Below are 27,949 nucleotides of genomic sequence, written 5' to 3' on the forward strand. Positions count from 1 at the left end.
TGAAACGCTGTCTTTCCAAACCAATAAGCCTTGTTACCATCAGCGCTATGTTTTATCATCAGTTTTACAACACTCGCGTCAATACATAGTCTCTCCATCATAGAGTCAAATGCTGTTTTTCCTGCAAAATCAGTCTTGTTAACGTCAGCACCATGTTGTATCATCAGTTCAAAAACACTTGCATCAACATCGCCTGTCTCACATAGACAGTGAAAAGCTGTCTTTCCGGCATCATCTGTCTTGTTAACATCAGCTCCATGTTGTATCATCAGTTCAAAAACACTTGCATCAACATCGCCTGTCTCACATAGACAGTGAAATGCTGTCTTTCCGGCATCATCTGTCTTGTTAACATCAGCTCCATGTTGTATCATCAGTTCAAAAATACTTGCATCAACATCGCCTGTCTCACATAGACAGTGAAATGCTGTCTTTCCAGCATCATCAGTCTTGTTAACGTCAGCACCATGTTGTATCATCAGTTCAAAAATACTTGCATCAACATCGCGTCTCTCACATAGACAGTGAAATGCTGTCTTTCCAGCATCATTAGTCTTGTTAACATCAGCTCCATGTTGTATCATCAGTTCAAAAATACTTGCATCAACATCGCGTCTCTCACATAGACAGTGAAATGCTGTCTTTCCAGCATCATTAGTCTTGTTAACGTCAGCACCATGTTGTATCATCAGTTCAAAAATACTTGCATCAACATCGCGTCTCTCACACAGATAGTGAAAAGCTGTATTTCCATACTCATCAGTCTTGCTAACATCAGCACCATGTTGTATCATCAGTTCTACAACACATGCATCAAGATCGAATCTCTCACACAGATAGTGAAATACTGTCTTTCCAAACCTATCAGTCTTGTTAACAACAGCTTCATGTTGTATCATCATTTCTACAACACTCACATCGAATTTCTGACACAAATAGAGAAAGGCTGTCTTTCCATGCGAATCATGCTTCATAACATCAGCACCATGTCGTATCATCAGTTCAACAACATTTACATCAAGATAACTTCTCTCACACAGATAGTGAAATGCTGTCTTTCCAGCATCATCGGTCTTGTTAACATCAGCTCCATGCTGTATCATCAGTTCAAAAATACTTGCATCAACATCGCCTTTTTCACACAGATAGTGAAAAGCTGTATTTCCATCCTCATCAGTCTTGTTAACATCAGCACCATGTTGTATCATCAGTTCTACAACACTCACATCAACTTTGCCTCTCTCAAACAGATAGTGAAATGCTGTCTTTCCAGCATCATCGGTCTTGTTAACATCAGCTCCATGCTGTATCATCAGTTCAAAAATACTTGCATCAACATCGCCTTTTTCACACAGATAGTGAAAAGCTGTATTTCCATCCTCATCAGTCTTGTTAACATCAGCACCATGTTGTATCATCAGTTCTACAACACATGCATCAAGACCATCGCTCACACTCAGATAGTGAAAAGCTGTAATTCCATACCCATCAGTCTTGTTTACATCGGCTCCATGTTGCAACATCAGTTGAAGAACAGTTGCATCAGCATTGCCTCTCTCACATAGGTAGTGAAGCGTTGTCTGTCCACGCAAATCAGTCTTGTTAACATCAGCTCCGTGCTTCAAAAGGACACGAGCTGCTGTAACGTTTCCACATAGTAGAACTGTGGACAACATAGTTCTTCCCTCTTCATTCTGCTCATCGATCGGGATTCTCCCCGTTTGCTGTAAAACATCAACCTAGGTATTAATTAATGACGATGCTGTAAGTTTTACTTGACATAATGCAGAACAAAATACAGACAAACATGAGCATGTTTACATTGTATCTAAACACCACCCTCATAGGACATGTTTTTTTTCTGTTTGTCTGACCACAATGCATATTAGCAATGATACAGAGTGTATTTGTATCGAAAATCAGGATGTTATCAAGTGAATTTGAACACGACCAAATTATACCTTGATGTGCCAAATGATGTGGATTGGAATCCAGAAATGATGCATATCTTGAAAGCAAAGTGCTCTTCAACAGACTGATGAGCACAGTACTGACAAGTCAACAAACATAATCTTGTCGAGAAAGGCGTCACAGGTTTTTAGCACACCAAACGAACCCAGATCCCCTCAACAAATTGCTTTAGTCCCATACACTATCGCTCCAGGTGATTTCCACCTCTTTTGGAAGATATTGAGAATATCTCATACGTAAAAGCGGTCTATGAATGATTCAGTAGACCCAATACTGAAGGGAATGATTATTGTTGATGACAGGTTAGTTACCTTCCAGCAAAACCATTTGGAATTGTTCCAGAAGCTATCCGCCTGAATGATGGATGGAAAGAAAGCCCGACAAAAGGCCTTGTTTTGGAAAAATGGATGACCAAGCACATCAAACTGTCTCTCGAGCACTGAACTGGTGAACCTCAAACACAAACGTTGGATGTTTTCTGGGGTTGGTGGTACGGTGATGATACTTCTTGACACATTAATGTCATGGCTATGTGACGCCGCAAACCTCATTTTCTCCCTTATAAGAGACAAACTGAAATATTTGAGTGCGAACACCACGTCGCCTTCCCCTATGCAGTTTGCTACACTTTCATAAATTGAAGGATGTGCGAATGTTATAATCCCTTCGGTGTTTGACAGGTAGCTTCCGGTTAGAGGAGACGATACTTCAAGGATATCACTACGCTGACCATCGTCTTCTATCACACTGGTATCAAGTCGCCCATCTTTTTGCAAGAGAGTCTTGAATAAATATTTCAGTTTTTCATTTTCTAGATACGCATCAGTCGTGGCATCTAAGATCTCAAGAGGAGAGTCGAAAAACTGAACAATGTCATCTTGTTTTCCCTTCGACTTTAACTCTGCAAACAGTTTGCAACAATGTGGAAATCCATATGGTATGCTTTTTCCAATAACTTTTCTTTTTTCTCTTTCTGGTACATCTTTGACATTCTTCTGATTCAGATGATAGTCTAGTATTGCTGACTGCTCCTTTTCCGGTAAACGAGATAGTATAGTGACAGCATTTCTCCCAAGAATGGATGATGTATGTTTTTCAAGACAGCGTTCAACTTCTTTCAAGATATTTGACCGTTGCACAAACACACAGGTGACTTCACATACCTTCCCGGATTCTTTTGCCGTTGATATCTTTTCCATCACATCGAATATGACAGGTCTCCATGTGCTGAACGCCAAATTATCAAGAGCAAAGGCGCCTACCACATCGTTCATCATGATCACACACTGGTCAGTATACTTTGTGATTATGTAATAGTCCGCCACTGTCTTCACTCTAAACACATTTTGTCCTTGCTTCATCATCTCATTAAGCACCATGTAGGCCACAGTTGTCTTCCCAGCACCTGCATTTCCGGTGACTGTGATCCAGTTTTGCCCTGCGCCAATCCTTTTCACGATGTCATCAACGATCTGTGTTTTGATCATGCCAGATGTCCGAGTATAGATTTCTAAAACCGTGGCATCTGTGAAACGCAAAGCAGGGTATAGTACATATTGTAACATACGTTCCAGTGTTAACCTATCATCCTGACGTTTATTACGATTAAGTTGTAAGCAGAATATAGAGTTTAATAATTATTTCTCGCTTTCAAGTATTAATGATTAAACATATTTAAGGCCGGGCGGGACAACTTAGGAATGGCCAGCGAGTCCTAACTTGACATACAGAAGGGAGCAAGCTACAAAGACATATTTTATATCATTGGAAAGATCTCGAGGAGATGAACACGAAACGTTTATTTGCCAGTGTGTTCACGTGTTAATAAGCTCACAAATTGGCTCTGAAAATGCATTTCTGCAGAAATTTCTGGCAGAATTTTTTTTCCGCAGAAATTTCTGGCAGAAATTTTTTTCCCGCAGAAATTTCTGGTAGAAATTTTTTATTTCACTACCAGAATTATCTTAATTTAACAAACTTAGAGAGTATAAGTAATGATACTGCTGCATGAGTGGTAGTTTCATGTTTATTCCAAGTAATAAGCACTTAGCGTGATCAACGGATCTGATATTTTTGTTTCGATACTAGAATTATCTTAGTTGAATAAGATTAAACACAATCGTTAAATAATTTAATATAGACTTTCTTTAAATGGTGTCGTTTTCCCTGTTTAAAGCCTATTAGTACCAGACAACCGAGAATTTTACAGTGTGAATTTAACCGTATTTCATTATAGCTTTTACAATTTAAAAGGCTTATGCATTATTCCCATCCGTTTCATCATAACACAGTTGTAACTTCGTAGTGGATTCACGTCGTGCAAGATTAATTCAACAGTATCGGGGTGCATTTTCTAATCCCAATAAGCCTACATTGTTTTTGTATGCGACATGGGTTGAAGGAGAATAGAGACGAAACCGGACATATACTACATACATACAATATAATAACAATGTAAGACGTGTGAGCCATAATTTGAATTCATCAACATGCCCGTAAAGACCAGCGTACCAGAAGAGATGATAAACAATGCATCAGTGTTCTAAGTGACAATGCCCGCGAAAATGTAATTGCCTCGTTGAAACAATAATTTATGCCGAAGTGGCCACCGAGTATTCACACCTGTTATCGTGGTTTATCAGGTTGTCTCTATAAGCGGTCATCGTTCCGGTTCGGTTGGCCTTGAGTGGACACCGCGGTTAATAATTGCGCAAGCCAGAGAGCGGCCACTGGGGAAATAAAGCGAAACAATGCCAGTTGGTGCTGCATGGACAATAGACGTTTTATAGAGTATATCCAGTACGTCTTGTCGGTTCAAGGTCACATGCAACACAAAACAGTTCTTTGCAGATTCTGAATCGGTTCGGTAACAAATTATCAAAAATGCAAAATAAAGTTATGAAGTTGAAAATAACGCGATTGAAAAAACGCTTCCCCAGCGCAGGGGGAAAGGTGGTTTCACCACCCATAGCACATGTGCAGTGATTATTTTGAACCGGAAAGCCAACTTGAACTCGTATAAACACAAGTGATGTGTGCAAGATTATCGTTGCGGTCGAAGTGGGAGAACAAGAGATGTTTCTTGTGGTTACAAGCATCCTGGTTCGGCAGTAATAACAATACACTGGTACAGTACCTGCATATTTGCAACCCATGCTTTTGAAAAAAAATGTATAGTATTAGAAATGCTAATTTCATAGTTCAGTTTGAAAACTGAAATGTTTTAAATCATGTATATGGAAACAAAGAATACATTGATTGTGACACGCAGTCTATGTCATAGACAAAGCGCAACGTCTGTATATTGTCACCTGTCACTCTGCTTGTCTGCTAATGACAATATGCAGTACTTAGCTTCAATCATTTACCAACTTAACACCTATCAGGCTATACACCGTAAACAAACTACACTGCTTTATGGCTCGTGCACCTGGGGTCTGTCTCTGTCACATTATGTAATTAGACAGACAGGCAGGTGCGATTCCTGTACACATGACATGTTATTACGTCTGTGGGTTGCAAACAAACTACCTCCATTTTCCCGGATGACTGGGTCGGACGGAACTGAGTGCAAACTCAGATTGTCAGTTTCAAGGTCTGTATGTACAAAACCAAACATTTCAACATATAATATTTATGGATAACAACTTCTTCTATTGTGTGTGCTTAGAAGTGGATGGATGAATCATAATGATTGGAATATTTTCAAACTGTTTAACGCTGTATTTTGCACGAATCCACGAGTGACCAACATAGTTCTTACTATTCCTGTTTAAAAACATGTAACTGATAATATGCCGACGGTACACTAGAACAGTGATATAAACTGCCATCATCACAGACACATTTAGACAATTTAACATTTCATCCACTGGCCTTTTTTGCGAAAACACGCCAATCAAGTTATCTCACTAGCTTCTGTCATGACGGGACGATAATTCACTCACTAGGGTCTTGGTTAAAAAAAGGTAGGAATAACAAATATAAAGGGGATATTGTACCACATTAGTCATTCTTGAATGGGATTAACAAGTGTGAAAACTCGGTGGCCACTTCGGCAAAAATCATTGTTTCAAACAGGCAATTACATTTTCGCGGGTATTGACACTTTGAACACTGATGCATTGTCACATAGGTATTGTTTATCATCTCATCTGGTACGCTGGTCTTTTCGGGCATGTTGATGAATTCAAATTATGGCTCACACGTCTTACATTGTTATTATATTGTATGTATGTAGTATATGTCCGGTTTCGTCTCTATTCTCCTTCAACCCATGTCGCATACAAAAACAATGTAGGCTTATTGGGATTAGAAAATGCAAACCAATACTGGTACTGGTACTAATAGGCTTTAAACAGGGAAAACGACACCATTTAAAGAAAGTCTATATTAAATTATTTAACGATTGTGTTTAATCTTACTCAACTAAGATAATTCTGGTATCAAACAAAAATATCAGATCCGTTGATCACGCTAAGTGCTTATTACTTGGAATAAACATGAAACTACCACTCATGCAGCAGTATCATTACTTATACTCTCTAAGTTTGTTAAATTAAGATAATTCTGGTAGTGAAATAAAAAATTTCTGCCAGAAATTTCTGCGGGAAAACATTTCTGCCAGAAATTTCTGCGGAAAAAAAATTCTGCCAGAAATTTCTGCAGAAATGCATTTTCAGAGCCAATTTGTGAGCTTATTAACACGTGAACACACTGGCAAATAAACGTTTCGTGTTCATCTCCTCGAGATCTTTCCAATGATATAAAATATGTCTTTGTAGCTTGCTCCCTTCTGTATGTCAAGTTAGGACTCGCTGGCCATTCCTAAGTTGTCCCGCCCGGCCTTATTTGTAAATGCTTTTCAAACCTTTATGAAGGTGTCACACCCACCTTTTATCCTCTGTATTTCGGGGTCTTTTGGGACTTCTGAAAATTATACAGCAAAAGTCTTTGTATGCATTAAATTGCCAGATGTCAGAGACAACTACCATTTATTGATCCACTACTAAACACAAGACATACAGAGCGCTGACAAAGCCCAAGGTTAAAAATTTGTTCTAACAAATCTATAACGGATTTTGGGGAACGCGCAAACCAAGCGGCATGATATAGAACATATATAAGGGATATAACACCCACGTAGCATGATACAGAAAACATGTACGAGGTAACGGCACTACAGTAGCATGGCATAAAAGACATACGGGAGAAGACAACTTCATGTAGCATTATATAGAATACATGCAGATAGAGATGACACGAAGTAGCATGATATAACAGTTATACAAGGGTAATGACACTACAGTAGCATGGTACAGAAGACATGTAGTGGGGACATGACACTACAGTAGCATGGTACAGAAGACATGTAGTGGGGACATGACTCTACACTAGCATGGTAGAGAAGACATGTAGGGGGACATGATTCTACACTAGCATGGAACAGAAGACATGTAGGGGGACATGACTCTACACTAGCATGGTACAGAAGACATGTAGGGGGACATGACTCTACACTAGCATGGTACAGAAGACATGTAGGGGGACATGACTCTACACTAGCATGGAACAGAAGACATGTAAGGGAACATGACTCTACACTAGCATGGTACAGAAGACATGTAAGGGGACATGATTCTACACTAGCATGGTACAGAAGACATGTAAGGGGACATGATTCTACACTAGCATGGTACAGAAGACATGTAAGGGGACATGATTCTACACTAGCATGTACAGAAGACATGTAAGGGGACATGACTCTACACTAGCATAGTACAGAACACATGTAGGGGGACATGACTCTACACTAGCATGGTACAGAAGACATGTAGGGGGAGATGACACTATAGTAGCATATTAGAGGAGACCTGTTGGAGGACATGACACTATAGTAACATGGCATAGAAAACATACTGGGGGAGATGGCATTCCAGTAACATCATGCATAACGCCTGTTAGTTGTCATGATTCCCTGCAGCATTGCATGGAACACGTGTAGGAGAAATGATGCACCGGTAGCATGAGAAAGAATACCTGAGGACATGACACTTTGTACATCTGTAGGGGAGATAGTAATCAAGTAACATCCTAGAGCAGGCCTATTGGGAGACATAGCATTCTAGGAGCATGATAAGGAACATGGACATGACCCACCATGCATGATACAGAACAGTTGTGAGGGACATGACACACCCTGAACGATACTGAACACATGTATGGGACATGACACACCCTGAACGATACTGAACACATGCAGGCACCCGTGGCGAGCCACCTCCTCGTGGTGGGTGCTGGGTAACGCCAAGAGCTCGCCGACACCCCCGTTGTGGACCCGGGGGGATATTTGGTCCACCAACCCGTTTGCCGTGGGTTGCAACCCTGTGTCGGTGGAGGAAGGGATCCTGGTGGTTGAGGGCAATAGGTGCCTGCAACCGTGTACCTATTGCTCAACACACCACTTTGGCCCTGACTTCACCTAGACGGGAGGTAGAACTGGCCCGGTTCTACCAATCGGCTGGTCATGTCATGCCCTGTGCATGGTCAACATCAAATGTGGATTATGTATATCTGTGTATCTTTTCCACGAAATATTTTTGTGATACTCTCATGTTTGAAAATTGTTGCTATGCCTAGAGTCCTATGCCAGAAGGCGGTGGCTCATGGGCCAATCTCTCAATACTGACCTCCGGGTTCTATGTGTCTTCAGATAATAGCCATGGGCGGAACCAGCCTGACTTTTCTTCTGTTTGACAATTTTAGCTACCTGTGTCTGTACTGCTAGAGTATAACAACCCTGTAACCCTGGTGGTTTGGAGTCGGTTTCCACTTCGACACCGTCCTTGATGACACTCCATGGTGGGTGGGGAGCAGGGTTGTCGAATATCCTTTCTTCATTATGGCTACCCCCAATCTAACTGGTTCTCGATCAAAATAAAAAAGGCGACATGTTGAAACAGGTGGTTTATCATCTTCGTATGATGACTCTACTGCAGTCAGTAGTGAATCCTGGCCGCGCTTTTTAGTTGTGGACGGAATTGATGGACAACCCATGAAGCTTAACCCCTTTGTCATATCAAAAGCCATTGCTGGAATATGTGGTGAAGTGAGAAATGTAACACGTCTCAGGACAGGTTCTCTGTTAGTTGAATGTGCAAAGAGACAGCAATCTGTTAATTTGCTCGCAGCTCGCCAGTTTGCGAATACTGGGATTACTGTTTCCGTTCATAAAACTCTTAATTCGTGCAGAGGCATCATACGTGATCGGGCAAAATGTCTTGCTGACATGTCAGAAGGCGAAATTGCTTCTGAACTGAAGTCCCAAGGTGTCACCTCTGTCAAGAGATTCTCTAGGAAACTAGGTGATGATATCATTGGGACGAATACATACCTGTTTACTTTCTGTCTCACGTCCTTACCAAAATCAATAAAAGCTGGTTATTTGAACATTGAAGTGGAAGTGTATATTCCCAATCCGCTTCGATGTTTCAAATGTCAACAGTTTGGACATGGAGCTAAGTCATGTCACAGCTCCCCAGTTTGCTCCTGTTGTAGTGGGAAACATGAAAATGTCAACTGCGCAAATGAAATAAAATGTGCGAACTGCAATGGTAACCATATGTCATTTTCCAAATCATGTCCAGCATATGAAAGACAAGCACAAATTTTGAAATTGAAGCACACCAACAATATATCCTTCAATGAAGCAAAGAAACTTTTACCAGTTACAAGTCACATGTCGTCTGCAAAAACGTACGCAGTAGCTGTTTCTACTCCTTGTACAAAGGTTGATCAGGGCTGTCAAACTGCGATCACCTGGGTCTCAGATGACCAAACTGTTTTGTACAGTGTTTCTGGTGCCAGAAATGGTGCTGCCACTCAGACAGAGACTGAAGCTGACCATATGCTTCCAGCCATGTCTCCCACACCATTAACCACCACTACATCGCCAGTACCTGAAGTTCTTTCAGACCCCGAAGTACAGTCAGCATCGGTAAACAAACCTAAACGTCTTACGAACAAACAACAGAAACAACTCAAAAAGAAAGAAACTAGGGCACTTAAGCACATAGAAGGGTCTCTTCCTTTAACTGTTCCTGTAGAGGTTCACAACACTTTTGAACCTCTGGACATGGAGGTCACGCCATCGCTATCAGATCAGCGAAGACCTTCTCCACGTGCTCGATCTCCAATTGAACCACCATGACTTCTTCCACTACTTTATTTCAATGGAATTGTAGAGGACTTCGTAATAATTTTAATGATCTTCAGCTATTAATACAAGATCTAAAACCATCAGCCTTTTGCTTACAGGAAACTTTCCTTAAAGCTACTGATAATTTTGACTTGAGATCATATACTTCTTACCATCACTTTTCCCCTCCAGGTTATAAAGCTACTGGAGGATCTTCTGTTATGGTGAGGCAGGGTGTTATTCACAGTCCTGTTCCTCTTAAGACCCCTCTCCAGGCTGTCGCTGTACGCGTAACCCTGAATATTGTGTTTACTCTTTGTTCTTTATATATTCCACCTTCGTTTTGTCTCCAACAGGTTGACCTTCAAGCATTATATGACCAGCTACCGAAGCCCTGTGTCATCCTGGGAGATTTAAATGGTCATAACCCTCTTTGGGGTAGTACTAACATCAATACAAACGGTAAACTCTTAGAGGAGTTTTTCTCAAACAATGATTTATGTATTTTTAATGATGGTTCTTACACTTATCTTCATCCTGGAACTGGCAGTTACTCTTGTCTGGACTTGTCAATAGTGGATTCCAATTTAATGGGTGAATTCGAATGGTCGGTTCACGATGACCTGTGCGGAAGTGACCATTTTCCTACTGTTCTCACAGGTGTGTGTCCATCTGATGTTCCTCCATCATCCAGATGGAATTTCACTAAGGCTGACTGGAATTTGTATGCAACTCTTTGTACTAAGAAACTAACACCTGATGCTTTTACAGATGTTGCCGATCCTATAGAATCTTTCTCTGCTGAACTTCTCAAAATAGCTGAAGATTGTATTCCAAAGTCCTCTTCAAATTCTCACATACGTAAACCATGGTTTACAACTGATTGCAAACAAGCTAGGAAAGCACGGAAGAAGGCTGAACATTATTTCCGTCGCCATCCCATGGTCCATAACTTAAATAAATATAAAATACTAAATGCTAAAGCCCGGCGTATTTTTAAACAAAATAAACGCAAGTCTTGGCAAAATTATGTGTCAAGGATAACTTCACGAACGCCAATGTCAAAGGTTTGGAACATGATCCAGAAAATAAAAGGTAAGGGGACCAAATCAAGCATCCACCATCTACAATCTGGAGATCAGTTGTTAACTGATCGATCCGATATCGCAAATAAACTGGGTGAAACGCTTGCCAAACATTCTTCTTCGTCTAATTATGTTCCAAAATTTCAAAAATACCAAGAACAACAGGAGAAGAAACCCATCAATTTTCATTCGGACAACGGGGAAGATTATAACGAACTCTTTTCTATCCATGAGCTTTATAATGCTCTTGAACAAGCTAATAATGCCGCTACAGGAGCTGATGGTATACATTATCAACTCCTGAAACACTTACCAGGATCATGTTTAGAGACTCTGTTGAATATCTTTGATGAAATTTGGACGTCAGGTAAATTTCCTTCATCCTGGCGTGATGCCATAGTTGTTCCCATACCTAAACCTGGACGTGATCATACTGATCCATCTAATTATAGACCTATTTCACTGACTAGTTGCGTTTGCAAAACCATGGAACGCATGGTCAATAACAGATTGATATGGTACTTAGAATCAAACAACTTAATCACAGATATTCAATGTGGTTTTCGCAAACATCGAAGTACCATTGACCATTTGGTTCGATTGGAATCATTCGTTAAGAATGCCATTGTATCCAAACAGCATGCAGTGTCAATCTTTTTCGATTTTAGAAAAGGCTTATGACACTACATGGAAGCACGGTATTTTAAAAGATATTCATGACTTTGGATTGCGAGGTCGTCTGCCTCAATTTATATCCGAATTTTTAGCTGACAGGCAATTTAAAGTCCGCGTGGGTTCTACCTTGTCTGATTATTATGCTCAAGATCAGGGTGTCCCACAAGGCAGTATTTTGTCTGTAACTTTATTTAGCATTAAAATCAACAGTTTAGCAAAGGTTTTAAATGATTCAATTGATGGATCACTTTTCGTGGATGATTTTAATATTTCTTGTCGTGGGAAAAACATGCACACAATTGAAAGACAACTCCAGCTTTGTTTAAATAAGATTGATAAATGGTGTATGGAAAATGGATTTAAATTTTCAAAATCCAAAACTAATTGCATCCACTTTTGCCGAAAGTATAAACCTCATAAAGACCCCGAACTATATCTAGATAACACACCTATTACAGTTGTTAAAGAAGCAAAATTCTTGGGCATAATTTTTGATGAACATTTAACATTTCGACCACACATTAAATATTTAAAAAATAAATGCCTGAAGGCCCTCGATTTGCTAAAGGTTGTATCTAATACAAAGTGGGGTGCAGACCAGAAAACCCACCTCCAACTATACCGAGCTCTCATACGATCCAAACTTGATTACGGCTCCGTTGTGTATGGCGGAGCCTGCAAAAGCAACCTGAAACTTTTAGATTCTATTCATCACCACGGTCTAAGACTTTGTCTTGGATCCTTTCGAACTTCTCCCCTTGACAGTCTTTATGTTGAAGCCGATGAGCCTTCTTTGAACCATCGGCGTATTAAGCTTTCTTTGCAGTATGTTACAAAACTGTTTTCTAATGACTCCAACCCTGCATACAACTGCGTTTTTAATCCTCTCTACGAGGATTTGTAGGGGAAAAAAACTTCTCTTATTCCGCCTCTTGGAATACGAATTAAACCTTTCCTTTCTGCTGCTGGCATTCAGCTACAAAATATAGCTCCTTCCCGTCTTCTTTCGTCTCCTCCTTGGCAATTGGTTAGGCCAGAGGTTGACCTCACCCTGACAATGTTTAAGAAATCCGAATTACAGTATAAACAAGGATATAATCAGTTAAAAACTAAATATGGCAATTACAAATCCTTGTTCACAGACGGGTCAAAGGACGGTGGCGCTGTGGCCTGTGCCACTGTTATTGGTTCTACAACAATATCGTCTAGAATACCGGACAATGCCTCTATTTTCACAGCGGAAGCAAATGCCATATTAACGGCTCTTAAACATATTGAAAGACACCCTAAACATAAACAGTATATAATTTATTCAGACTCTCTTTCTTGCCTTCAGGCTATTAAAAACTTATCGTGTCAACATCCACTTTTAATAGAAATTATTGAAATATATAGTGTTCTTGCTACTGGCCAATACGACATTGTCCTCTGCTGGTTACCTAGCCACGTAGGCATTTCTGGTAACACAATGGCCGATTTTGCTGCCAAGGCAGCACTCACCAAATCTGTGACACCACTTCTTGTTCCTTACTCGGATTACAAAGCTAGCATTGGAACTTACATCCGTGATCTGATGCAGAAGAGGTGGGACACCCAAGTAGGTATCAATAAATTACATGAAATAAAACCCTACATTGGTTACTCCTACTTGGGTTGTCAGTCCAGATCTGAAGAGGTCATCATGCGACGATGTCGCATTGGCCATACTAGATATACTCACAAATACTTATTAAAAGGTGAAGATCCTCCGTTCTGTATCCCTTGTGATGAGAGAGTTACGGTCAAGCATATACTGCTTGACTGTGTTGAATTCTCCATCACAAGGGAGAAATATTTTACTGTTAAAACAGTTACAGATCTTTTTAACACAGTTAGTTCTCATTTAATTATTGCATTTTTAAAGGAAATTGATTTATTAGTTGAATTCTGAACAATATGCTCTGTAGATAGATGTATTTTAATGTTTGGTAGCTAGACTAGGAAGTTGAGCTGTTTGTGGCTGTACCCTCGAAGGGGGTTGAAGTATTGTAAAATTATTGTCCTCCTGAGAGGGTACGTAAGTCCCACATCGTTCAAAGCCAGTGTAAACGTACCAGGAGTTTTAAATGTAGTATTCTTGTTCTTTTAATTTTGGCTAAAATTTCCTACAATCGCCATCAGCTGAAGGGATGATGTAAATCCAACTAGGGTCCACGCAGGTAGCAAAGGTACTGTAAGTCCCCTTGGTCTCTAGTGTGGTGATCTACCTTCCGTTGTTGGCGATCTATAGCCTATTTTTATATTGTGTTATCCCCTATCGCTAAATATTTTAGAATTCATTTCTAGTTTTACTTGTATATCTGTGATATTCTAGTGATTTTACTGTCCTTTGTTGACAGGATTATATAATCAATCTTTCATTATTGTTACTCTATATATTGTTTTAGTCACGATGTGGCTGAAATATTGCCAAAGTGACTTTAAATTTTAACTCACTAACTCACTAACTCACTAACTGAACACATGCAAGGAATGTGACCCACCCTGAATGATACAGAACACATGCAATGAATGTGACCCACACTGAATGATATAGAACACATGTAAGCGATGTGACGCACCCTGAATGAATAAAATACACGTAAAGGGACATGGAAAACCTTGCATGATATAGAACACATGAAAGAGAAAGACATGACAGAGCCTGTATGATACAGTACACATGTAAGGGGCATGGCACACCTTGAATGATATAGAACACATGTAAGGGACATGACACAGACTGCATGATACAGAAAATATGTGGAGAACATTAACCCCCTGCATTACATATAACACGTATAGCGGGGATGAACCCTCTTGTGTGATTTAGAACACACATAGGGTACATGAACCCCCTTCATGACGACCACACATGTAGTGGACTGAACACATATAGTGGACAGAACACATGTCGTGGACAGAACACATGTAGTAGGGGCATGTACCCCTACGTGATACAGTCAGTCAGTGATTTAAGGGTAACGTCGGCAATTCTCAGGCATATCGTGACTAAAAAAACCGCAATATGGTTTTATTGAATATATGTCATTTGTGTAAAAAAAACCTGTCAATAGTTAACTATAGACGCGCCCACGCACGCACAGGCACATACACAGAGTTCACCTGAGGATCTGTACTCGTAATTGATCGGGTGAAGTAGTAGTAGAAGTGTTCCCTCTAAAGCATATTTTTTCACTTCAGTCATGATGGTACCCGTGAAGGTCCCGGGGTAAAATAGGCCCTCAGCAAGCCATGCTTGCCATAAAAGGCGACTGTGCTTCTCGTAAGAGGCAACTAACGGGATCGGGTGGTCAGGCTGGCTGACTTGGTTCGGTTCCCATTGCGCAGATCGATGCTCATGTTGTTGGTCACTGGATTGTCTGGTCCGGACCCAATTATTCACAGACTGACGCCATATAACTGGAATATTGGTGAGTGCGGCGTAAAACTTAACTCACTCACTCACCCATTCATGATGGATATATGGTGGGATTGCATACGCCCACGCATGAAGTTAAAAAAGAAGCTTGAGAGAGAACACTTCTACTACTACTTCACCCGATCAAATAAGAGTACAACTCCTCAGGTAAAATCTGTGTGTGCCTGTGCCTCTCTCAGATCACCAAAACCGAAAAAACAGAACGCCCGTATAGCCATCAACATATTTGGACATGAAGGAAACAAAAGGATCATGCACCAGACGATCGAACGCAATAAGTGGGACAGACAGACGTTCGAATCGACATGTCCGACGATGATACCAAAATTCTCTTAAAATTCAAAATCTTAAAATTCGTCAACCACAGATATTAAATACCGGTGCCTTATGTCATCTATGTCAACTTTGAAGCCTCAACAAACACGTCGACGCCGTTTAAAAAAGTTTCACGTACAAAATGCAGGAACGTAAGTTTGTGGGTTCAGGTAACAGTAATAATAATAGTGCACATTTGTAATGCGCTCATATCCACGCTTGCAGCATGCTCAAGGCACAACAATCACGGAAGTACAATCGAATGGGAGATGACAATGTTAGCAGGATTCGTAGAACTGGCCGAAAAGATAGGTTTTGAGACCCTAAATAGATCAAACGTTTGAGAAAGTTTCAGATCTTGAAGGAGAAAGTTCCACATGTAGGAAGCATAATGTTCAAAAGATCTCTGACCAAAGGACTTGAGCTTGTATTGTGGCACTGTCAGTAGGTTCAGGTGTTGAGATCTCAGTTGACGTGCTGGAACATAGGGTGATAACAACTCCGATATGTATGAAGGAGTTTGGTTGTGAAGAGATTTATATGTCAGACAGATAATTTTGAACTAGATCCTTGCTCCTATTGAAAGCCAATAAAATTTCCTAAGAACTGGAGTGATGTGTGATTTCTTTGGGGTGAGGGTCACGATTCGTGCTGCCGTATTCGGCATCTTTTGAAGTTTATCAAGAAGGACATCGGGGAGTCTAACATAGAGGCGGTTACAGTAGTCAAGTCTATTCAGTATCAGACATCTAGCTAGACAATTAGCAGCTTCCATGGTGATCAAGGGCCAAATATCCCCAATCACGCGGAGATTCCAGTAGCAAGCCTGACAAAGGTTATTAATCTGAGATTCCATGGAAAGCGTTGGGTCAAGCAGGACACCAAGATCTTTGACAGTCTGTGATAACTGCACTTCTGCGTCAGAAACATAAATGGTGTGTATGTCCACCTTTTGGAGCTGCGACTTGGTTCCGAAAAGGACTGCCTCAGTTTTATCACTGTTCAGTTTGAGATTATTTGTGGTCATCCAGGATTTTAAGGACTTGCGGTTATCGGCTATATCACGGAGAGCTTCAGGTGAGTTTTGAGGATGAAATTGGTTGACTGTCATCAGCATAGGAGTGATGAAGGAGATGGTGTTGTGAGATAATACTAGAAGTACTGCCACAGTAAAGGATGAATAGCACTGGACCTAGAACAGATCCTTGAGGGACACCATAACGCAAATTAACTGTGGATGACTTGTCATTTCCAGTCAGTACAAACTGTAATCTTCCACTAATGTATGAAGATATCCACTGCAGCGCTGTACCGTCAATACCATACTGATGCTTGAGTCCAGAAGCACAAGGGCTGCAATGCTGCCGTGATCAACTGCTCCGCGAATGTCATTGACGGCTCTTAGCAGGGGGCACCCATGAAGAGCCACCTCCTCGTGGTGGGTGCTGGGTAACGCTAAGTGCTCTTCTCCCGTGTGGACCCGGGACAGAATGTGTCCACAGCACCCCATTGCTTGTCGTAAGAGGCGACTAAATTGGGCAACCTGTTTGCCGTGGGTTGCGTCCCGTGTCGGTGGAGGACGGGATCCTGGTGGTTGAGGGCAGTAGGAGACTGAACCACTTTGCTCTTATTGCTCAACACACCACTTCGGCCCTTACTTCACCTAGACGGGTGGTAGAACTGGCACAGTTCTATCAATCGGCTGGTCACGCCAAGCCCTGAGCTACAACTATGTAATGCTCAAAATTTATAAAACTGTTGATTTGATTTTTCATGCTTGGCTATTTTGAAATTGTTATTTCAAACCAATCATTTTATGTACGTTTTTGCCTAGAGTCGTATGCCCAGAAGGCAGTGGCTTATGGGCCAGTCTGGTGGAACTATTAATCTTTTAATTTTTCTGCTGGAGTATATCATCCGAGTATCCTTGGTGCTGCAAGCTGGAGATCCGCTTGTTTTTAGCATTGTCCTTGTGATACTCCTTGGTGGGTGGGGAGCTCGGATGACGAATCATTACCACTTAGCATGGAATACCAAATCCCAAACAAAACACGAAACGTCCACTTGACATTGATTATGATGAACAGCGACCTTCGAAATCTGTTGACTATTGGCCTCGTTTCCTACTTCTTGAGACTCTTGATCAAACTCCATTAAAGCTGAATCCGTTTGCTATGTCAAAAGGTATCCACGGAATAGCAGGAGAAATTAAAGATGTGAAACGCTTGCGTTCAGGGACTCTGTTGCTTGAATGTAATAGAAAACAACAAGCAACCAATCTGCTGTCCACTGAAATGTTTGTTGGAGTTCCGGTTCAGGTGTCTGCACATAGAAATCTGAACACCAGAAAAGGTATTGTAAGAGATCGAGACCGTCTATTTGCAGATATGACTGAGTTTGACATCGTATCGGAAATGAAGAATCAAGGAGTGATAGATGTAAAACGATTTTCAAGCCGGAAGAATAATGAGGTTGTTTCAACTAACACATACCTCTTTTCGTTCTCTGCACCAAATGCGCCCAAATCAATCAGGGCAGGTTACTGCAATGTTAACGTTGATTTGTACATCCCCAATCCTTTGCGGTGTTTTAAATGCCAGAAATATGGACATGGTGTGAACACTTGCACATTGTCTGCTGTGTGTGCTCACTGTGGTGAGAAAACACACACAATAGAAGATTGTGACAGTGATTTTAAAACATGCACCAACTTCTCAGGCGATCATTCGTCATTTTCTAAACAGTGTCCTATTCGGAAAGAGCAAAAGGAGATAAACAGAATAAAGTTTACTAAAAATATCTCCTTTTCTGAGGCAAAAAAAACTGGTAAAGAGATCTGATCTTCAAGAAAGTTATGCTACAGAAGCAAAAACACCATCTGAGTCTTGCTCTACAAGAACAAAATCATCCACAGGCTGCCAAACTACCTTGACTTGGGTCAGTTGCTATTCTCCACAGATGCTATACCCTGCTATATCACCACAGACTGAGGAATCACTTCCTAGTACATCAAAGTCATCAATAAATCCCCCCAAAAGATAGTGTGTTCCAACAATATTGTACAATGGAACTGCAGAGGACTGAGGACTAACTTACATGAATTACAGCTATTAGTCCAAGAGTTTACACTTTCAGCAATCTGTCTGCAGGAGACTTATTTAAAACAGACAGATACTTTGGATCTTCGTCATTACAAAGCATATCATTGCTCTCCATTCTATTCAAAGAAAACATTATCCATAGCCCCGTTTCACTTAATACTAATCTTCAGGCCGTTGCAGTACGACTAACTTTGCACATTGCCTTTACATTATGCTCACTCTATATCTCTTCGTCTTTGACGTTTGCCAAAACCGATCTTCAAACTCTGTATGACCAACTCCCGAAGCCCTGTGTTATAATGGGAGATCTGAATGGGCACAACCCACTCTGGGGTAGTGTAACTACAAACGCTAAAGGTAAATTGTTGGAGGACTTTCTGACAATGATTTATGTATTTATAATGATGGTTCCAACACATATTTACACCCCTGGACAGGGACTTATTCTGCTCTCGACTTGTCATTGACAAATTCAGAACTACTAAATGAATTCGAATGGTCAGTCCACGATGACCTCTGTGGAAGTGACCATTTTCCTACTGTATTAAAAGCTGTACCTCCATCCGATGTTCCTCCATCATCAAGACGAAATTATAAAGGCTAACTGGGCTTTATATGAAACACTGTGTGCTGAAAAACGTTTTATTGACGTTCCAGATGCTATTAAATGCTTTTCCGATCAACTGAACTCCATAGCTGATGAGTGTATACCAAATTCCTCTGTAGTTCCACACATAAGAAAACCATGGTTCAACGATGAGTGCAAAAAAGCTAGGAAGGCAAGGAAAAAAGCAGAACATTATTTCCGTCGCGATCTCATGGTGCATAATTTAAATAAATTTAAAATTTTAAATGCTAAAGCACGGCGTACTTTTAAACAGAACAAACGCCAATCTTGGCAAAATTATGTATCCCAAATAAATTCTCGGACACCTATGTCCAAAGTATGGAACATGGTCCAGAAAATGAAAGGTAAAGGTACTAAATCTACTGTCCATCATCTTAAACATGGAGATCAATTGCTTTCTGATAGATCAGATATTGCTAATAAACTGGGTGAAACCCTTGCTAAACACTCTTCGTCTTCAAATTATGTACCAAAATTCCAGCAATATGAAAAACAAGAAGAAAAGAAAACTATTAATTTCAATTCTGATAATGGTGAAGATTATAATGAAACGTTTTCTATTCATGAACTCAATACTGCTCTTGATCATGCTCATGATACTGCTACAGGAGCTGATAACATACATTATCAGCTCCTGAAACATTTACCAGAATCCTGTCTGGAAACTCATAAATATTTTTGATGGTATTTGGACATCGGGTAACTCTCCTCCCTCATGGCGTGACGCCATAGTAGTACCAATACCTAAACCTGGACGTGATCATACGGATCCACCCAATTATCGTCCGATTTCATTAACTAGCTGTGTTTGGATGACCGTGTATCGCATGATAAATAATCGACTAGTTTGGTACTTGGAAACAAATAACCTTATAACTGATATACAGTGTGGTTTCCATAAAAACAGAAGAACTGTCGATCACTTAGTGCGTTTAGAATCATTTGTGAAAAACGCACTGATTAATAAACAACATGCTGTGTCTATCTTTCTTGATCTTGACAAGGCATATGACACAACCTGGAAATATGACATTTTGAGAAATTTACATGACTTCGGGTTGCGAGGTCGTTTGCCTGACTTTATAGCCAATTTTTTAAATAACAGACAATACCAGGTCCGTGATGGTTCTACCCTGTCTGATCATTACAATCAGGATCAGGGTGTTCCACGAGGCAGTATTGTGTCTGTCACTCTTTTTAGCATCAAGATCAACAGTTTAAGTTTTAAATGATTCAATTGATGGATCGTTATTTGTGGATGATTTTAATATTTCTTGTCGTGGTAAAAATATGCATACCATTGAACGGCAATTGCAGTTGTGTTTAAACAAGATAAATAAATGGTGTCTTGAAAACGGCTTTAAATTTTCGAAATCAAAAACTAACTGCATACATTTTTGTCGTAAATACAAACCACAAAGACCCTGAACTGTCTGTAGATGGGACGGCCATTAAAGTTATGAAGGAAGCCAAGTTCTTGGGTCTTGTCTTTGATTCAATTTGAAGTTTTTACCACATATTAAATCACTTAAAACTAAATGCCTGATAGCACTTGACTTGTTGAAAGTGGTTAGCATCAAGATCAACAGTTTAAGTTTTAAATGATTCAATTGATGGATCGTTATTTGTGGATGATTTTAATATTTCTTGTCGTGGTAAAAATATGCATACCATTGAACGGCAATTGCAGTTGTGTTTAAACAAGATAAATAAATGGTGTCTTGAAAACGGCTTTAAATTTTCGAAATCAAAAACTAACTGCATACATTTTTGTCGTAAATACAAACCACAAAGACCCTGAACTGTCTGTAGATGGGACGGCCATTAAAGTTATGAAGGAAGCCAAGTTCTTGGGTCTTGTCTTTGATTCAATTTGAAGTTTTTACCACATATTAAATCACTTAAAACTAAATGCCTGATAGCACTTGACTTGTTGAAAGTGGTTTCAAATTCAAAATGGGGAGGGGATCAAGCTACCCGTCTCCATATCTATCGATCAATCGTTCGTTCCAAACTCGATTATGGCTCAATCGTCTTTGGTGGAGCCTGCAAAAGGAATCTTAAACTTCTTGATTCTGTCCATCATCAAGGTCTAAGTCTTTGTCTTGGATCTTTTAGAACTTCACCTATTGACAGTCTCTATGTTGAGGCTGATGAACCATCTCTTGAGCAGCGCCGTATAAAGTTACCTTTACAGTACATTACTAACTTATACTCTAATCATTCTAACCCTGCATATTACTGTGTTTTCAATCCCCTTCATGAGGATTTATACAACAAAAAGTCTTCTCTTGTCCCGCCTATAGGACGCAGAATTAAACCCTTTCTTTCTGCTGCCGGCATTCAGCTGAAAAAAGATAGCTCCCTCCCGTCTTATTTCGTCTCCTCCTTGGCAATTGGTTAGGCCACAAGTAGACCTGACATTGACCACATTTAAAAAATCAGAAACTAATGAATTACAATATAAGCAAGAATATAATCAATTACAACATAAATATAGCAATTATAAATCCTTATTTACAGATGGGTCCAAGGATGGTGGCGCTGTAGCTTGTGCTACTGTCATTGGATCCAGAACAATATCTTCTAGATTATCAGATAATAGTTCTATTTTCACAGCTGAAGCTAACGCCATATTAACAGCTCTTAAATATATTGAAAGACACCCTAAACATAAACAATATATAATCTATTCAGACTCTCTTTCTTGTCTTCAGGCGATTAAAAATTTATCATGTAAACATCCACTTTTAATTGATATTATTGAATTGTATAATAATCTTGCTACGACATCGTCTTCTGTTGGTTACCAAGCCACGTAGGCATTTCTGGTAACACAATGGCCGATCTTGCTGTCAAGGCAGCACTCAACAAATCTGTGACACCATTTCGTATCCCCTCCTGTGATTACAAAGCTAGCATTAGAACCTACATCCGTGATCTGATGCAGAAAACGTGGGACACCCAAGTAGGTATAAATAAATTACACCTACACCTATAAATACAAGTTACACCTACTTGGGCTGTCAATCCAGATTTGAAGAGGTTATTTTAAGACGATGTCGTATTGGTCATACACGATATACACATGCATACTTATTGAAAGGTGATGATCCTCCGTTTTGTATCCATTGTGATGAGAGAGTCACGGTCAAGCGTATCCTGCTTGACTGTGTTGAATTCTCCATCACAAGGGATAAGTATTATACAGTTAAAACAATCACGGATCTTTTTACCAGCATTAGGTCTCATTTAATTATTGGTTTTTTAAAAGACATTGATTTTTTGGTTGAAGTTTGAAAACTTGTTGTGTAAATCGATGTATTTTAATTATTGGAAGTTTGGATTAGTAACTTGAATTGTTGGTGGCTGTACCCTCAAAGGGGGTTGAAGTACCGTAAAAGTATTGTCCTCCTGAGAGGGTACGTAAGTCCAAAAGCATTCACAGTAAATTTAAACTTTCCACTGTTCTTAATCGTAGTATATGTGTATTTTTATTTTTTGCTAAACGTGACTAAATTGCTAACAGCTAGCAAACTTTTCTAGAAGAGAATTATTTGCAAGGTGACATTTGAGACGAATATGAAAAGCTTTTTCAATGAGTTTAGACAGGAAAGACATGTTTGAGACGGGTCTGAAGTTTTTCAAGTTTGATGGATCCAGGTTGTCCTTTTTAGGACAGGCTTGACTAGAGCAGTTAAAATAATGCTTGTGAGACATGGAAGAAGTACGCCCAAGTGCTTAAGAACGATCTTGGTTGACACAGGGTCCATGGCACAGATGAAGTAACAGCCTGACCTATCTCTGCGTTTGTGAATAAGGCGAGATCAGTCAGTACCTAGGCACCACTCACGCCGCGTGCAACCTGAAGCTTAAAATCAATCCCCAAACCATCAGAATCCCTGTGGTGTCGGACAGCCTTTGCGCATACAATGCTCACCTGATGACCCAGTGATACACCGACGGCGAGAAGCGATCCCTGGTGCTGAGGAAGGCCATCTACACCTTACAATATATGGCTGGCTGGTGCAGCATCGGCGAGATACGACTACCTCCTATCGACAGATTTTACAGCCAGTTAACCGATTCAAACATCTCCCAGGACGTTTACCTACACGTCTTCAACGTGTGGGACAAACTGGGCAGCAAGACTTTGGGCGACTACTAGAACCTGTTCTTGAAACACAATGTGTTGCAAAACAATGACGTGACGCTGACACTGTTCACTAACTACGACATGCACCGGTTCATCAAGATAGAGTTTCCATGACCTTGAAACGGTATGCAAAGGCCAACAACAAGTGTGTCAAAGGCTATGATCTGAGTACACACACCAGTCACATTCTTTACCTCGACCCATCAACCTCTACGGCTGGGACATAGCTCGATCTCTACCTAGTGAGTTTCTCATCCCAACATCACGAGCATCACGCCGGATTCAAACAAACACTACATCCTTGAAAAGAACCTGGACTATCTCGAGGTATTACACGAACCGCACAACAGTTAGCTCACTCCCGAATGGTTGACTGTGAAGTTGGAGTGGATGTCCTGTTACGCTGAATAATTTGGCATGACAAAAGGTACAATAAATCCCCCAGAACCAACAAAATATAACACTGAGAAGTCTGAAGTTTTTAATTATTTTATATTGACCAAACAAAGGCAAGACTACAGAGATTCACAAGAGGCAGGCAGATAAATATACTCCAGATAATCTGCATGTGTCTACGTCGTCAATACGGCAACCAACCTTTGTATACAAAAACACTCGTTCGTGAATATTCGAGCACATACAACGATCGCCATCAACGTAGAATTCTCTAGTGGTCTCCCGGAAGTAAACAAAAATATTCCTTAAAGGTCTGCAGCTAAAATACCAAAACCAATGAACATTTGTGATCCATAATAATTATCACTCAAAACACTAAACGTTGTGACCGAATAATAATTATCACTTAATTCATAACACAATTTACACCAAATACTCTCTCGTAACAGTCCGACTACCAGCGGAAAAAAACAAGCTGGCTCACGTCGAAAAACTCGATGAACAAGAAAAATATTACATAGTCCACTATGGGAACCTGCAACTGTACTTATCGCTGTTCATTAAGCTCATGAAAATTCACAGGGCACTCGCATTTGATCAAAGTCCCTGGATACAGCCTTACAGCAGGTTGAACACGAAGTTACAGAAACAAGCCACCAAATTGTGTAAGCTGATGAACAACTCGATGTTCCAGAAGGCAATGAAGAATTTCAGAAAAAGAGTGAACGTCAAATTAGTGTGATCTCACAAGGAAAACAAAATGAGAAACCTCATAGAGAGTCTGGCATTCAACCAGAGTCAGTTTTTCGACCACGACTTCACAATGCTGCACCGCTAAAAAAGTCATATAAAGCTCAACTGACCGGTCTACGTCTACTGTTTCTACTATAAGGGACCGAAACAGAAGTGCGGGTAACAGGTATGAACACTGACACCATTGTTGCTGAGGATACGTAAACGGATATGGCTGACCATAGCCATTTGCACCACACCAGCAACTACCCGACAGACCTTTACACAGTACAGTCCACAACAAAGCAGTCAGCAAGATGAAGGATGAATGCGGAATACATCGTGTTAAGATCCAAAAGGTATTCCGTCAAGAAAGCCGCAGCCAACGAAAAAGGTGTGCAAAAACACGATTCAAGTTAGCACTGGTCAAAAATGAAACCTTCTTACACCAAAAACTTGTGGGATCACCCTCAAGAAAACGTCACTGTCACCCATGAAGGTGAAACGAATGATCCCCATCGACTTACTCGTACGGGCTCAATATTATTAAAGTAAACAACCTTAGTACATAAAAAAAACATGGGGGAAATGTATTAGGGCCCACGCAAATACTGGAAAGGCATGACCACCATCCTGAAACTTGACAAAGTCACTCAAGTCTACGAAGAGAAAACCAAAGCTTGGCTTCAAAAGCTGGTTTACCTGACGGCGCCTTGGACCATCTCCAGAAGAAAATTCCAGTTTGCATCCCTGAATTGCGTCAATCAGTTGAGCCGACCCTTTTCAACCGCAAGACGTGAAAGCTACAAATACGCTCTGACCATAGTCGCCATTACCAGTCTCTACAAGGAAGCCGAGTCGTTGAAACCAAAGGTTTGATCAAGGTCACCAAAGCCTTCAAATGTGTCTACAAACGCAGCTGTTGGCCAAACGCCAAGTCCAGCCCAGATCTGTGAGAGATTCAGTCGTACCTTAGCTGAACGCCTGTTCTCACATCAGTATGTGCAGGATTTAACCCATCCCCCAAACAAAAATACGAATGGGTCGTGCACTTGCAGCGAGTGGAGGCTGCCATCGATAACGAAGTCACCAGACTCTTGTCTGACAGCCGTCGAAGCCATCTGAATGAAAACCGTCACCACCAAATTGTCAACACAAGCTACAGCCCAGTGATCAGAAAAAACATTAGCGGTCCGGGTCAGGGTGAGGCACTTGTACCAACAGGTGAATATGATGGACAGCAAAACAATGTGCCACCTATCTGATATAGTTCATGAAATCACAACACGTCAGTCGAGTCCACATCAAAGATGGCAAAGCCATCGAGAGGGGTCCTTAGAGAGGAATTACAAATAGTCCCTCATGACACGGTATTACCCCTTTATGAAAAATTCGAACCCTTTATTATTATCATTATGTGGAGATGGTTGTCCAGCCAACGTTGAGGGAAATTGACGACCCTGTACAATAGGTTAGCTCTATGTGGTACCAAGTAGTTACAATATCTCATGGATACTTCAGTCGATTATAGTCTTGAAATGCTCAATACTACAGCTACACTTTAAAAAAAAATCTAATATTTTTGAATAACACATATCAATTTGCAATATTTGTACACATGATGCAGCGTAAAACCATACTCACTCACTGTACCGATTGAGCCACCGAGTACCTGAACACAAAGTGTGTAGAACATAGTGCCTATGCTGGAAGACTATATATAGATGAACTGTCACCTGCGTTGTACAGGTAACATGTTCCAATCGTGTTTGGACCAAACCAACAAGGATGAACCAGAAGGTCCATCATGCAGGAAAACTTTTTTTCAAAAAAGGATTTGGGGTAACGTGGTCCAAAACATACACTTCTACTGCTTCTGGTGATATCCCTTGTTTCAGTTGACTGGAAGCAACCACATAGTCACATGTACATGCACGATCCTTCAGCTTTTGCAATTGAATACAGCTGGGGGCTGACTCTCATTTAACATGAAGTAGAACACTGCAATATATCACAAAACGTATATTTTACCTGTTGGTCTGCTCTGTGTGTTCTGTCGGCTTTCATCAGCGTCACTGGATCTTGATGGCTGAATCACCTGTTGACCTCCCAAAGACACATTGTGTGCGGTAAGTTTGGCCACCTCAGTCTTCTTTGTCAAGTTGAGCTGTGGGTTGTTGATTACTGAAAGGAGAGAGAGCGTAGTGTGCAAACGGTTACTCCTACGTGATACCTACGATGTAGATGCGTACACAGAGATCATCCATTTGTTGTTGTTTGTTTCTCATATATTACTCAGAAACACCTCCTTACGTCGATTCGCATCGCATCTTGCTACGGATGTGCTGACAAATATATCTGTTTTTTTCGTCAGTGTTAGCTTTGCCAGATCGTGAGTGTATGTACATCTTTGTTAAGTTATCGCATCAAACTGAAACATATTTCCTTAACATGTAATGTGTATGATGTAACAAAGTGATGGTATTAGCATTTCCGATAAGATCAAACTTGACATAAAGTAGGAAAGACAGAAGAGCCCAGGTTCTAGACAGTCACTTGCGTCTATAGTGTGAACGCAATTACACATACATAACTTCAAGCATACTTGAATCCAAACATTCTGTATAAGTGTGATATATACAGATACATAATCAAGGATTATACCTATATTCATTACTTGCTGTTCTGCATTGGCTTGTGGTATGGCGTTCCTGAATGCTTCTGCTATAGCAGTCGACAAGTCTTGCGTCTCACCTGTCATGGAAACAACACATGTGAAAAGATAAAATACCAGACATACAATCAATTGGTTTTGGAGAATGAACGATTTACTTCAAATCCTTCGCGCAAACTCACCTCGTGTCAGTGTCACAGCTCCCTGCGTTTGTCCATCGCCGTTTTGATGAATGTCATCTGGGTCCTCAGTTGAGTCCGGTTTGTGGTGTCTGTTTCTGTGATGTATAACCTCCAAAGCAGGATCAAACTCATTGCTGATACGAACCGGTTCCTCCTCCTCAGCAACATTACTTCCTGAATCGCTCAAGTAGTACAAGCCTGGTGTACTCCCTGTGTCATCGCCCTCGCTGTCGGTACCATCAGAGTCTTGGAGAAAGCTCATTTTGCAAAATATACTACTACCCTTTTCTGGAATTCGGCTAAGTGTGATCTTCTAAGACAGGCTAAATGTAGATGCTGACTTAAGTTTCCTGAAAAAAAATATCTGACCGATAGGT

General features: G+C 40.5%; 1 protein-coding gene across 1 annotated transcript; it reads right to left on the reverse strand.

Annotated features, from left to right (window-relative positions):
• Nucleotides 1-39: 39 nt before the first annotated feature.
• LOC137258657 (uncharacterized) lies at nucleotides 40-27,922 on the reverse strand. Its single transcript, XM_067796354.1, has 7 exons — nucleotides 27,573-27,922; nucleotides 27,381-27,470; nucleotides 26,748-26,900; nucleotides 6,865-6,900; nucleotides 2,283-3,496; nucleotides 78-1,724; nucleotides 40-45 (listed from the first exon to the last, which is right to left on the reverse strand). The coding sequence occupies exons 1-7, from the start codon at nucleotides 27,832-27,834 to the stop codon at nucleotides 40-42; spliced, it is 3,408 nt and encodes a 1,135-aa protein (XP_067652455.1). The 5' UTR covers nucleotides 27,835-27,922.
• Between the last annotated feature and the right edge of the window lie 27 nt (nucleotides 27,923-27,949).

Source organism: Haliotis asinina, chromosome 12 (assembly GCF_037392515.1).
Source record: "Haliotis asinina isolate JCU_RB_2024 chromosome 12, JCU_Hal_asi_v2, whole genome shotgun sequence".
NCBI lineage: Eukaryota > Metazoa > Mollusca > Gastropoda > Lepetellida > Haliotidae > Haliotis > Haliotis asinina.